General features: G+C 32.4%; 2 protein-coding genes across 2 annotated transcripts; both read right to left on the reverse strand.

Annotated features, from left to right (window-relative positions):
• Positions 1-896: 896 nt before the first annotated feature.
• HELRODRAFT_162114 (hypothetical protein) lies at positions 897-1,781 on the reverse strand (the record flags this gene model as incomplete). Its single annotated transcript, XM_009024411.1, has 2 exons — positions 897-1,498; positions 1,652-1,781. The coding sequence occupies 2 exons, from the start codon at positions 1,779-1,781 to the stop codon at positions 897-899; spliced, it is 732 nt and encodes a 243-aa protein (XP_009022659.1).
• Positions 1,782-8,687: 6,906 nt separating this feature from the next.
• On the reverse strand, positions 8,688-11,935 carry HELRODRAFT_162115 (hypothetical protein; the record flags this gene model as incomplete). Its single annotated transcript, XM_009024412.1, has 4 exons — positions 8,688-8,774; positions 10,716-10,792; positions 11,405-11,680; positions 11,911-11,935. The coding sequence occupies 4 exons, from the start codon at positions 11,933-11,935 to the stop codon at positions 8,688-8,690; spliced, it is 465 nt and encodes a 154-aa protein (XP_009022660.1).
• Between the last annotated feature and the right edge of the window lie 1,795 nt (positions 11,936-13,730).

Raw genomic sequence — 13,730 nt, forward strand, 5'->3', positions numbered from 1 at the left:
ACATCCTTTGAGGTTGCAAATCAGTGACGTTGGAGATACAGAAAATGGGGAGATGATCAGAAATATCCGAGTAAATAACACCAGAAGAATAGACCATATTATTATTTGAAAAGATGTTATCAATAAGTGTAGAGGAGTGATTTGATATCCTGGTAGCATTTGTTATCAATGGCACATAATTTAGGGAAAGCATACTATTCAAAAAAGATAATGCAGCATAATCCTGAGAAAGAAGATTAACATTGAAATCACCAGTTATGTATATCATTTTATCTTTTAAATTTTTAGCAGAATTGATTAGATTAACTAGCTGCTCTATAAAATGAATTTCATCATACTTTGGCGGTTTATACACAACGCAAACAACGATGTTAGGCCTCTGTTTCTGGAAAATTTCAATGGCTAAACTTTCAACATCTAAACAATTCATTTTAAGATCATCTCTTGTAAAATAATTTAAATTGTTTTTAACAAACATTCCAACACCACCACCAATTCTGTTATTTCTGTTTCTGAAAGCAAAGTTGTAATTAGGAATATGAATTATTGACGCAGATATATCATTTAGCCATGTTTCAGTTAAAGCGATTACTTTGAAATCCATATTACACTCCTTAATCATCATTTCAATATCATCAACTTTGTTAGACAAACTTCTAACATTTAAATGTAAAAGAGAAAAATCATTTGTATTCATTGAGGTTAACTCTTCAGTAGAATAATATTTACTTTTAATTGAGAAAAAGTTTGAATAATTAAAATCAGGATCACAAGAATTAAGAATATTCGGTAACATTTTTTCATCTTTACATGATTGCTCATCGTTATTCAAGTTTCCACATATCCTAACCGTTTGTTGATCAGATGATGAGGACATTGATGATGGGGAGACTCTGCTATCCATTGTTCGGTTTATTTGTATTGATCACATTATCAACAGAATCATCACTTTCATTGAGTTTGCTTGGAAGTGTACTAATGTCGCCGATAACTGTCCTGTTTTCAACAGTCGAGCGCAAACTGTTTTGTTGAGGGCGATCCGAAAACACCCATCTACTAATTAACGTGCCTTCCGGCCAGATTTCAGGATCACAAAATTTCTCCTCGACATCAACGTTTATAATTATTTTGAATGAAGTAGATTCAGAATCTTCTGTGGGTTTCGGTGGGTTTAGGACATCAGCTGACTTTTTAAATAACGGAAAGCAGCCCAGAGTGTTGACGTTGTGCTTGAGCAAAAAATCAATTATACGCTGTTTGCTACACTTTTTCAAGTTTCCAACGTGGTAAACCGCTTTTTTTATGAGCTTTTTATTGGCTTGGATATGTTCATTATCTTTAGAACATTTGCCCTTAATAACTTTGGGCAAAGTAGGCAGTTTCGAAACTTCAGTTGGTGTTCGCGGATGCTTCACTTGACGCTGCACAACTGTAAATCCACTGTCATCTAACTCACTCGATTTATCACCCCATGGGAGATTAGGATTATCAAAGTTTACTGGTGGAAAATGTTGATTATATAGATTAAATTGTTTGTTGTATGTTTGTTGATGTTGATTCATACCATCCATTCTATGTGTAAGCTTCACTTTATTTAAATTAGAGTCATGTTGGTTTAAATCGAGAGTGTTTTGATTAAGTGTACACTCACTTGGAATTATATTTGCTTTATTGTTAGGACCTGCTACAATTGAATCAGCTGGTGCTATTACATGTTTACCTTCAACGCGCGACAACAATAGCTTATTAATATTAATTAGCTCGTTTATTTTTTCGGACATTATTTTATTATTATTAATTATTATTTCTAATAATTCATTAGACACATTTTGAGGTATTTTTTTTGGATTTAGTATCACAAAAGTCGGCAATTGTTGCAATAAATCGTTTGTTGAAGCCATTTGAAATATTTCAATAATATCACTAACAACAATATCATTTACTTTGTTCAATTTCGAGTTTCCTCGTAATTTCAAGTTAGCTTTATCTTTATTATCCTTTTTTAGCAATTCAAGTTCAGTCAACAAAAACTTTTTTGCAGAAACTAATTTCTCATTATTATAGAATTCAGCAGCAGAAACTTTAAAGCTATCTTTATCGAAATTATCAATGTTATTGGAAAAAAACCATAAGATTTCAGAAATGTGCAAACGTTTGGAAGCCATAACCATATTCCTATGAATATATATATATATATATTTAGAGAGAGAGAGAGAGAGAGAGATACATAAGCACATAATTTAAGAACATGGTATGTTAAAGGTTAGGCTAGGTATACATGACACATAATTACAACATCACTAATTGTGCGGTGAGCTGGACAATTTTCTTTGTGCTTTAACATGGGTTATGCAAATATGTATAAATTATAAGCTGATCTTTGTGTACAGAATTTGGCGTATCACACAACTTATTCATATATTTGAATTAAATAACTATTTGTTTGGTGTTATTTTTTGATGTTCAACATGTAGATAACCGTAAATGTGAGTATTTTTTCTAACGTATGTAAAATGGTAACTAAAATCCGGCCTCAGCTCCGGCCCCGGCCGGTTTTTGAATTTCAAATCCGGCTAAGTCCGGCCCCGGCCGGATTTGAAAAACCTGAATCCGGTGCATCCCTAGAAAGATCACAGACTCTATAAAAAACAAAAATGAAATATTTTGTCCTTCGTGATTAAACGTGTCTCCAAAGTAATAGAGTGCTCCGGTTTTTTGACTTTTTAAAAACTTATAGCTTCAAAAATCTAAAATGCCTCTAAATTAAATTTTGTATTTTAATCAAGACTAAGAAAGTTATCTAAAGTAAAACCATCTTATCATTTCTAGGTAGCTTTTGATTTGCAAAAATTTGAAAACGTCAAAATTTTCAAAAAATCTCAATTTTTGTAAAAAAACTATTTGAATTCAGGGCATTAATTTTTAATAATTGTTTTCTCATAACGAGTTCTCTGAGTTTTAATAAAATTTCATAATATTATATTGCCAATAAAAGAGAAATGAAGTGTACGTGAGGTTAAAATTTTGAAAATCTCGTCTAAAAATGAAAGGTGGCATTGCAACAAATTCATAGTTTGAAAAATAATTGAAATACTTTCATAAATCAATAAAAATCATCAAAATTGTTTTTTTAAACGGTCAAGTTGACAGTGTCGACGGATATATATCTAAACATAATATAGGGAAATATACATAACATACAGTATATACACATACACATGATTATGTATGTTGTATACATATACAAACATACACACACACAAGGTACATAAACATACAAACACGATAATAAACACGCATGTACAACAATCATATCATATGCTACCTACACGTGCAAATAGACTTATATCATATTTGTACCTACAAACTCAAACACCCGCACCTAAAATACAAACAGATCAGTTTAAATTTTAATTACATTTCTCCGCAGCCAACCATCCAACATCATCCTCACCATCTTCATCACCATCCACATCATCATCCTCTCTATCCTCATCATCCTTATCGTTATAAGAGACATCACCTTCATCATAATTGTTTCATCATTTTTAGAATTATCATCATCATCATCATCATCATCATCATCATCATCATCATCATCATCATCATCATCCTCGTCATCGTCATCAACATCATCGTCATCATTATTGTTATCATCATCATCATCAACGTTACAAAAATATTTTAGAAAAAAATTACAAAACAAATAAATATATTAAAAATAGTCAAGTGCAAAGAAGGAGGGCAAGCCGCAGGGGGTCCCTTCATATGAAAGGGGCTTCCACGATATATAATTTTTGGATTTACACCAACAATGCATATCATAAACACTACTTTCAATGGAAAACACTGTAAAAATTACATAAAACAAGTGAGAACAAAAAAAAAACAGATCGCCAGCCTTTCTAAAAACCAACTAATATTAACGCAGATAAAAAACCAAAATAACAAACATAAAAGCCGAGAACAAAATAAAGATAATCGCAACGACATAGAGAATAATAATACCATTAGCAATATCAACATTCATAAAGGCAACAACAATAACAACAATAATAATAGTATCCTAATAACGAGAGGACGGCAATGATATATAACTTGATCAATTCTTCTCTCATATATATATATATATATTTATATATATATATATATATATATATATATATATATAAACATACATATGCATAAATATATATATATATATATATATATAAACATACATATGCATAAATATATATATATATATATATATATATATATATATATATATATATATATATATATATGTATCCATATATGCAAAATGTATGTGTATCTAATATATACATAGTATAGTTTTGATTTCATATACGTGTGTATTGTATGAAAACGATAGGGCATATCAAGAATTAACGTGGCAACCGGTTACATAAATCAAATCGTTGAGAAAGAGGCAGAGTGAGTTTGTATGTTTGTATGTGTTTGTATGTTGTGGTATTTTTGTATATTTGTGTAAGATTGTATGCATGATGTTTGCTTTTATATATGAGTTTTGCTTGCGTGTCTCACAACATTATTTCTTGTATTGATATTCAAGTCTCATATTATCTATGGTTCTGGTGGCCATAGGTTTGGTTTTTGCATGTTTTACACATACCCGCGTGCGCACACACACACACAAACACACTCACAAATAAAAATATATATATATATATATACATATATGAGCGCATTCGAGTTATTTGCGCTTGTATTCATGTTGTAGCGACTGTCTTTACAAGTTCATTTCCATTGTTGAATGTTCTCGTGGGTGGTTGTTCATTTAAAAGTAAATTTATGTTGGATGGTTTATATACACTGTTTACGTCATGTTTGTATGTTGTATTTGTCATGTTTGTATGTCTTATGTATCATTTTTGTATGTTGTATCTGTCATGTTTGTATGTTGCATCTGTTATGTTTGTATGCTATGTGTATTATGTTTGTGTGTTGTAGGCATCATGTTTATACGTTGTATGAGTCGTGTTTGTATGTTGTATGTATCGTGCCTGTAAATTGCTTGTCGTGTTTGTATGTTGTATCTGTCATGTTTGTATGTTGTATCTGTCATGTTTGTATGTTGTATGCGTTATGTATGTTGTATGAGTGATGTTTGTATGTCGTTTGTATCTATCATGTTTGTATAGTGTATGTATCATGATTGTATGTTTTATGAGTCATGTTTGTATGTTTTATGAGTCATGTTTGTATGGTGGTATTTTTAATTGTGTATGTGATATAAGTGATATTTTTTGCATTGATCTTGGACAAATGTATATTTTTTAAGTTTACTCATCATTGTCTGTCTTCTATTCTTCGAGTTTGTATGTTTATATGTGTTTAATTTTTAATATTTTTTCATACAATATTCAGAGATAATCAACTTTCGAACGTTTTTTTTGTTGAGTTCATCCGTTTTCGCATGATTCATACTTGCATGCCTGTGGTTGTCTAAAATTATTACCTTCCTCACCAATCAATCAGTCAGTCTTGTCACCGTTGTGTCAATCCTTCAGCTTGTCTTTTTACCTCAATGTCTCAAGCTTTGTGTCTGTCTGGCGGTCTGAATGTATGCATATCCATCCATCTATTTAATTGTTTCGTGCTTTTCAAGCGTTGATTGAGGCAGACTTTGCGTGAATATTAAAAGAAATAATTAAGAGCTGATGTATTTAGAAAACTGAGCGTAGTGAATGAAGCATGCAAATTCTAAAGAACGCCGACACAAACACACGTGGACATACTATCACACATAAATGCGAACGTACAAACTCATACTTACTGTCACAAAATACAATCACATCATTTAATCATGAACACGCACGCATTAACACTCAGACAATCAGCCACACAAACACACACAAAAGTACATGCGCACAAACAAATACACACACACACACACAATCAAGGCATATCTTCCTTGTTTATTTCTTCATAGTCGTGCGTAATCCACGAGCGTGGGTTCATAAAATATAGTTCTTCCTTGCACTGTTTGTTTGCGTGCGTATGTTTGATTCCGTGTGCGTTTCTGTGTGTCCGTCTCCGTATTTTGTAGTTGTTTGCACCTACCATTATAGTACGGGAATGTCTTTAAAGTTCTAAATGCCATTGTGCTGTGTTGTTGGCGTGTTTGTGGATGTGAACATGCATTGGGAGCGCAACAACAGACTGAAACAAGATGCATGTTTTTTTTTTCACTCAACGTTCACTGTTTTTTAGAATTTTACAAATTTTTCTAACGGCAATTTTTTCATATTATTTCACAAAGTAAATTTACATTATTCTTTTCTATAAACGCATTATTCGTTATTATTTTATAGAGAGAATTATTTGACAGACATGCTCATAAATTGAAACGACAAAAGAAAACACAATTCGAAGTTGGTTATATAGCATCAGCGAAATAACTTCACGTTCCATCAGTTTGTAAATGATAATTAATTTTAATGATATCATAAAAAAATTGATAACAACCAAAATGTCTGTTTTATCTGTATATCTGATATTTGATACGGTGTAACAACGTTAATATTTACAATTGGACAAACGAGATGATATTAATCTGTAGTAAGAGATGCAATGCAAGGCCAATGTTTGAAGACCACGTCTTCTCAAACAAAACTAATTGCATTGAAATAAATTCTGTTTGCGCGTTTGTATAATTATACAAATGATATACAAACATTTGTATTTACCGTCTTCTCTTCTATTGACAGTATGTTAATAATACGGAGGAACATGGGGTATCACGAATGCTGAACGTTGTTTGTAGAATACATATACATTCTTTATCCACATGATGATGTGGTATTTTGTATAGTTTTTTGTTTTTGAATAATTGTTGGTTTGCGTTTGTTTTTTTTGTTTGTATGTTTGTTTACTTGTTTGTATATTTGTTTGTATATTTGTTTGAATGTATGTTTGTGTGTGCCCGTACACGTGACTGATTTGCATAAGTGAGTGGAGTTAGTATTGACATAATCTAAGCATCAATCTAAACGTTAATCTAAAATGTCAGACTGTCTTGCAAATGCAGAGCATATTAAAAGATTAAAAAATATTCACATGCATCAAGGAAACTTTATATTGAAAAAAACATTTGTAAATGTGAAAATAAATTAATTATTTTTCATTGAAATATTTCAACATATCAACAATTAAAAAGTACCAAAGAACAAATTTATATCACAATCATTTTATTTCACCTAATTTGTAGACATTTAAAACTTGTAGACATTTGAAGTTTGCTGATGATGTTACGGGGTAGTGAAGATGCATACGGCAAGCAGGTAGCAATGGTGATACCAGCAATGGTGATACCAGAAATGGTGATACCAGCAATGGTGATACCAGCAATGGTGATACCAGCAATGGTGATACCAGCAATGGTGATACCAGCAATGGTGATACCAGCAATGGTGATACCAGCAATGGTAGCATAATGATAAACCGATGACGCTCATAAAATAAAAACAGCAACCAATTAAACGTTGAAGAAAATGATGATGAAAAAATGTTGGTGCAACCACCGCAAAAATTGAACTCAAATGAGAATGAGTTGAATTACGACGAGTTAGGTTGTTGTAATTTTGATCGAGATGACTAGAATTAGTAAAATGGTGAATATGATATCATGACGGCATGACGAAAACGATTGATGATCACATTGATGATAATTATGATACTAATTTAAAAATCGTAATGGCAATGAAGATGATGATGATGGTTGGATGATGATAATGATGACGGCTTGATGATGATTATGATGATGATCACACGTAAATATTACGTTGCGCTAATTAAGCAATAAATTTGTGAGCTTTTCGGATAGGTTTTTTAGTGGCATATTATCGTTGTTTATGAAATGTGGTAGTTATTGTTTAAATGAGCGTAGCCCACGCGGTACAGTTTTGTGTTGTTGTGTAGTGTGTTGTTGTTTGTTGTTGTTTATGTTGTTGTTGTTAATGTTTTGTGTTGTTGTAAGTCTTTTGATTTTATTAACATGTCCGTCTGGCCGCTGTCTATTAAGTTGTTAACGTTTGCAAGTCTAATGTTGTTTATTGAAACTTGTTTTTTATTAAAAGTTTATTCACGTTCGTTTGCATTGACTAAATTTATTATTCTTGGCTGTTTATGTGTCATAATTATTTCCATTAATGTTGTTTATGAAGAGATGGGGTGAATGTATCTCACTCTCCTCGACCAGTTGTGTCCATGCGTAGAAAGCATTCATTCATCATTCTTTATTAGGCGTTCTTATTAAATTTTCTTCTCCATGTACATCATTGCAGTTCGCCTAATATTCTTTATTAAAATGTTTACCATTATCACTCTTTTTGAAAGTTATACGATCGCCTCATTAGTTTCTATCATGTATTTCCATTGCTTGTTTACGTTTCAATATTTGTGGTTACTTTCTCGATGTATGTGAAATAATGTGAAAAGTGTTTTGAATCCGAATCGGAGTTTTTTAAAATTTATTTTATTTTTTAAATGTTTTATATCAAATATGTAGTTTTTTTGTAGAAAATTTTTTCAAGAGCATTAGTGAGTTAATTTTGTTTGATGTGTTTTAATATTATTTATTAATTATTTGATTTTGTTGCATTTGTCGTCGTAATATTAATTTTCGTAATTTTCACCTAATTGACGAATGCCCTGTGAATCATTCAGAAAAGTTGTAACTGTTCCTTAACATTCCATTTATTCGCCGTGTTAATGTTTGCTCGATGTTGGCTTACTCTGAATATCTCATTCTATTTATATTCATTGCATTACAGTGACGTTCATACTTTGCGTTTTTACAGCGTATTTATTTTCAATGTCTGTTCGTTGTCTAATGCACCTCATACTGTTCAGTTGTAGAAACGAGCAACATATTGATTGATGTGTTGGACTATTGTTTATTTATTGTAAAATGCATTAAGCGCCTAATCCATCTTTTGTTCGTCGCCACTCACACCCCCAGCCACCACCAGCCACCACCAGCCACCACCAGCCACCACCACCACCAAGTGGCACGTTGCTTTGCGTTCCTCTTTCATTCACGAAAGGTATCGAGTTATTTCATTTTTCGTTGCTCCATGCTTCTTTCTTTTAAATGGCTCCGCTTCATTCGTTCTATCGCTAATTTTTTTTAAATAAGCCATCGTTAACAAAACAGAAACAAAAGCAGTACTTCCGCGTGATTGTCGGCCACGTTCAAACGATGAAGTTGGATGTCATAGATGGGATTATAAAATGCTTGAAGGATAATTTTCGTGGAAAAAAAACTTCAACCATGATTTCTGCAATAAAATTAAATTGTATATATGTATGTAGACGCAGTAAATGTAATTAAATGAACATAAAACCATGCACATGCGTGCAAACGCACACACATCTCATCTACTTTTCATATTTTTTCATTCACACACACACACGCATACATACATACATACATACATACATACATACATACATACATACACTACACACACATACACACACACACATACAAATTTATAGAATGGAGCATATTTAGCGCCGTGCAGTGGTCACCAACTGATAAAAAATAATTTTCACAAATAGTGATACTCCTGCTGACGAATGACCATGGAATACAATAACTAACTTCTTTCAGGCTTCGAATGTTGAAATAATAAGCACGCTTATATATTATATCGCTGGCTTCCTTCCTGGTGTACTACATTAAATAAACACCCAATTAGCTAGTCAACGCCTAGCTTTTAATTTCTTATCTGGCTTATTGCAAAATTTAGTATATCTAAAAAATAACTAAACGCGTAAGTTGATTAAATATTCCGTTGAAGATCTTTTAATTTTTTCGGAATTCATAATGATATATATTACAATTACGTACAAATTTAATAATTATAAAGAAGAAATTATGAAAATTGAAATAATAGAAAATTTGTGGGACCCCCCGTCTAACAATGGACACACTTCAAATTCAAAATTGTTTTGTTCTACGAAAAATTTCACGAGAACAACTAATTATATGATAAGGAATGTTGTGTGGAGTTTGGAGTATCAATTGTTGGCGAGTTGTGTGCGGTCAAGTCTGACGTCATTAGGACATGGAAGAAAATACAAAAAATTCAATTATTTTTCAAGTTTGGAATTATTTTGGTATATTATTTTTTACAATAACACTTGGTGCACTTGGTGTAATTGCAAAATGCTTTTTACAGTTCATGGCGCATACTTTTTTTAACAACCTTCTTGTTCGTTAACATTTTTTTCTTACTAATTTTTTCTATGTCCATTTAGCAAAAAAATTTAATTCTTTCTCAATTCATAAAAACTTTCAAAAAATTTTCGAAATATAATGATCATGACCGTATCCCAACGGAATTCAAAAACATATTTTCCAAAAATTAACAACGTAATTAACACTATAGCACACATTTCACCAACAAATTCATTCAAATTATTTAAACAAAACATAACCACGGGCAAAACAACTAAATTATAGCCACTACGTAAAAAACAACGCGCGCAAACAACAACAACCGCGCAAACAACAACCGCGAAAACAACAACAACAGACAAGACATTGCAAACAAAACACACATACATAAACCAGGACAGTAAATGCATTTATAACGCACGCATATAAACAATGGAAATAAACACAGGCATGAATACAAATATAAATTAGATATACATGCATAAACACAAATATAAAGACAGACATCAAACCAAACATTGTCTTCACGTATCGTCAAATCTTTCGCGCTCATATGTAAGGCACGAAATTCAATTGAACGTCCTGACGACGATGACGATGATGATGATAGTTAAGATTATAATGATGATGATGATGTTGTTGGTGATGATGATGATGACGATGATGACGATGACGATGATGATGATAGTTGAGATTATGGTGATGATGATGACGATGACGATGATGATGATGATAATGATGATGATGATGATGTTTATAAAGATAATGCTACTACAAATACCTTTTTTTTAACAGTTATTAATATAATGATACCAATGGTGATTATGAATGAAAGTAACTGATGGCTGTGTCAGCGAAGATAATGATGATATTGATGATGAAAATTTTTTAATGAGGATGATAATGAAAGTGATAATTATGACGATTGTATGGATGGATGGTGGTGATAATTTAGCAGCATTTAAGTGTTAATGGGTTAAACGGTTGATAACCGAGATAATAAGAAAGTGCATTCAATAATTGTTTGACAGTATTTGAAATTGAAACAAATATCAATATCACCATCACCATTAACATCACCACTATCATCATCATCATCACAACCATCACAATCATCCTCATCATCGTCACCACCACTACCACCATCATCTTCATCATCGTGGTCATCTTCACCGCCAACGAACGATAACTGACCAGGAATGCAGACGTAGCTAGCCTGCAGGTAGGAAACATAATCCTTTCCACAGGGATGCAGATCCAGAAGGTTCCTCACCTGCACACTGCACCCACTCTTGCCACCACACCACCACCCCATCTCGCTCATCACGTCCACGAAACACCCGAGATCGTCACTACCAATGGCACAACGGCCGCTTCTGATTCGTCCGTACTTCGCTGACGTCATAACGATCACGTGATCCCTCGGACAGGTGGCTACGAAGGTCTCGTAGAGGCAGTAGTCGAGCAGATCTGTGGGCGGTTTTGTGGTAAGTATGATGGGGATGATTGTGATGATGATAATGATTGCGATGAGGACGATGATGATTGTGATGATATTAGGCAATGATGACGACAACGATGGTTACGACGATTAAATCATGATGATGGTGATGCTGACGATGATGAAGAAGATGATGATGACCGGTGAAAATGATTAAAAATGAATAATATTTTTGCAATGGTATAAGTAGCATGGTTACCAGACAAAAACAACGACACACGCATGTGCTATAATTCACGTAAAAGTTTTTTTGAATTTATTATCGATTTTTTACAATATAAATCACCCATCCCTACTTCGAAAAAATCAAAATTATGGCGGGAATCAAATAATTTTTAGTTAGCGCTAAAAAGTGAAAAATGATTTAGGAAGCTGCCTGTTTTTTTGTTAAAATCAAACCTGCATGAATTTTTTTCACAAGTTTGATTTTTTTATTTTATTCAATTTAAATTTTTCATTAAATTAATATACAAATAAATAAAATTAATAAATAAACAAATACTAAATAAATGTTTTATCATTGATTAACTTAATTTAATTTATTTATAACTTAATTTGACTAACTAATTTTGTTTAATCGTTTTTTGAGTTTCGGTATTTAACCTACGAAAAATAAATCACTCGTTTTTTCAGTTTTCAGGAATTCAAAATTCAACAAAACATTCCGTATATAAAAAAAATTGCAAAATAAAAATCGCTGCAAAAAGAAAAAGTATTATTTACGTCCCAGTATCAGACGGATGTTTTAATGCAGGGAGATGACGTAACATGAAAGGATGAATGTAATTGGTTATGACGTCAGCTGAATGGAGAATTGCGATTGGGTATGATGTCATTAGCGAATAAGCCTAGTTTTTATGGGTTGATTTTTTTTCCATTATCACCCACTCTGTGTACTACATCGTCATCATCATCACCATCACTAACTTCATTATCTCTATCATTGTGTGTGTGTGTGTGTGTGTGTGTGATGTGCGTGTGTGTTTGCATTTGTGTAGTGAAAATGTGTGTAATGAAAAATTGTCAGGTTTATCCTCATCATCCTCCTCTTCATCACGTCATCATCATTGTAGCTAAGACGTCATTGGCATAAGTTTTGTCAAGTCTGCCATCCTAATCGTATTTCTTATTGTCACGACAAAAATTAGTCATCAACTTCGTAATCATCACTGATCTATTTTTAGTAATTCGCTAATCGTCAGCACCAACCGTGCGATCTACATTATCATCTTGATGTTGTCATCGTCATCTTCGTTGTTATCATTATGACTCGTTATCATCGTCATCGCAGTCTCTCTCTCTTTAATGACATCATCACTGTCATCATCGTCATCATTATTTTCGTCATTATCATCATTTTTCACGCCACCACCGCCACCACCATCTTGTTTGAACTACTACGTTGTTTAGAAAATTACGTTCAAAGTGTTTTTTTTTACTTCAAAGTCTAAATGTTGCACCTGCACCTCTGATTATAATGATGATGATGAAGATGATGATGGTGAAGATGATGGTGGTGGTGATGGTAAAGATGATGATGATGGCGATGGCTAAGATAAAAATTACGGTGATGATTGTGCCAGATTGAAAACCACCTGAAAGACAAACACAATACAAACCCAGTAGTGGCACCCTTGATAGCAATGTTGAAGTTCTACATTATAAAAATAACAAGCAAGGACTACAAACTGCAGAATCATTTTTAATTAAACAAAAACATCCCATTATGAATATTTAACAAAGGGTCACGGGCGTTCTTCCATCTCATAAAATTTGAAATCGACTTTACCGAGAAGACAGGCAAAGAGATTCTCGTAAAAAATTTTTATCAATATATGAACAAAGTAACAGTAAATTATATAAAGACATGAACAACACGAAAATTAACTCTGATTATGGAGATACGAATTTCCGAAGAAAGCATTTCTGTTTTAAGCATGTACACTAATTTCGTGTATGAGTTAAATAAACCTAATAATTAACTGAAATTCATCGTAAAAATGGTTAAAAACTTATATT

This window comes from Helobdella robusta (genome assembly GCF_000326865.2).
Source record: "Helobdella robusta unplaced genomic scaffold HELROscaffold_4, whole genome shotgun sequence".
Classification (NCBI taxonomy): Eukaryota; Metazoa; Annelida; class Clitellata; order Rhynchobdellida; family Glossiphoniidae; genus Helobdella; species Helobdella robusta.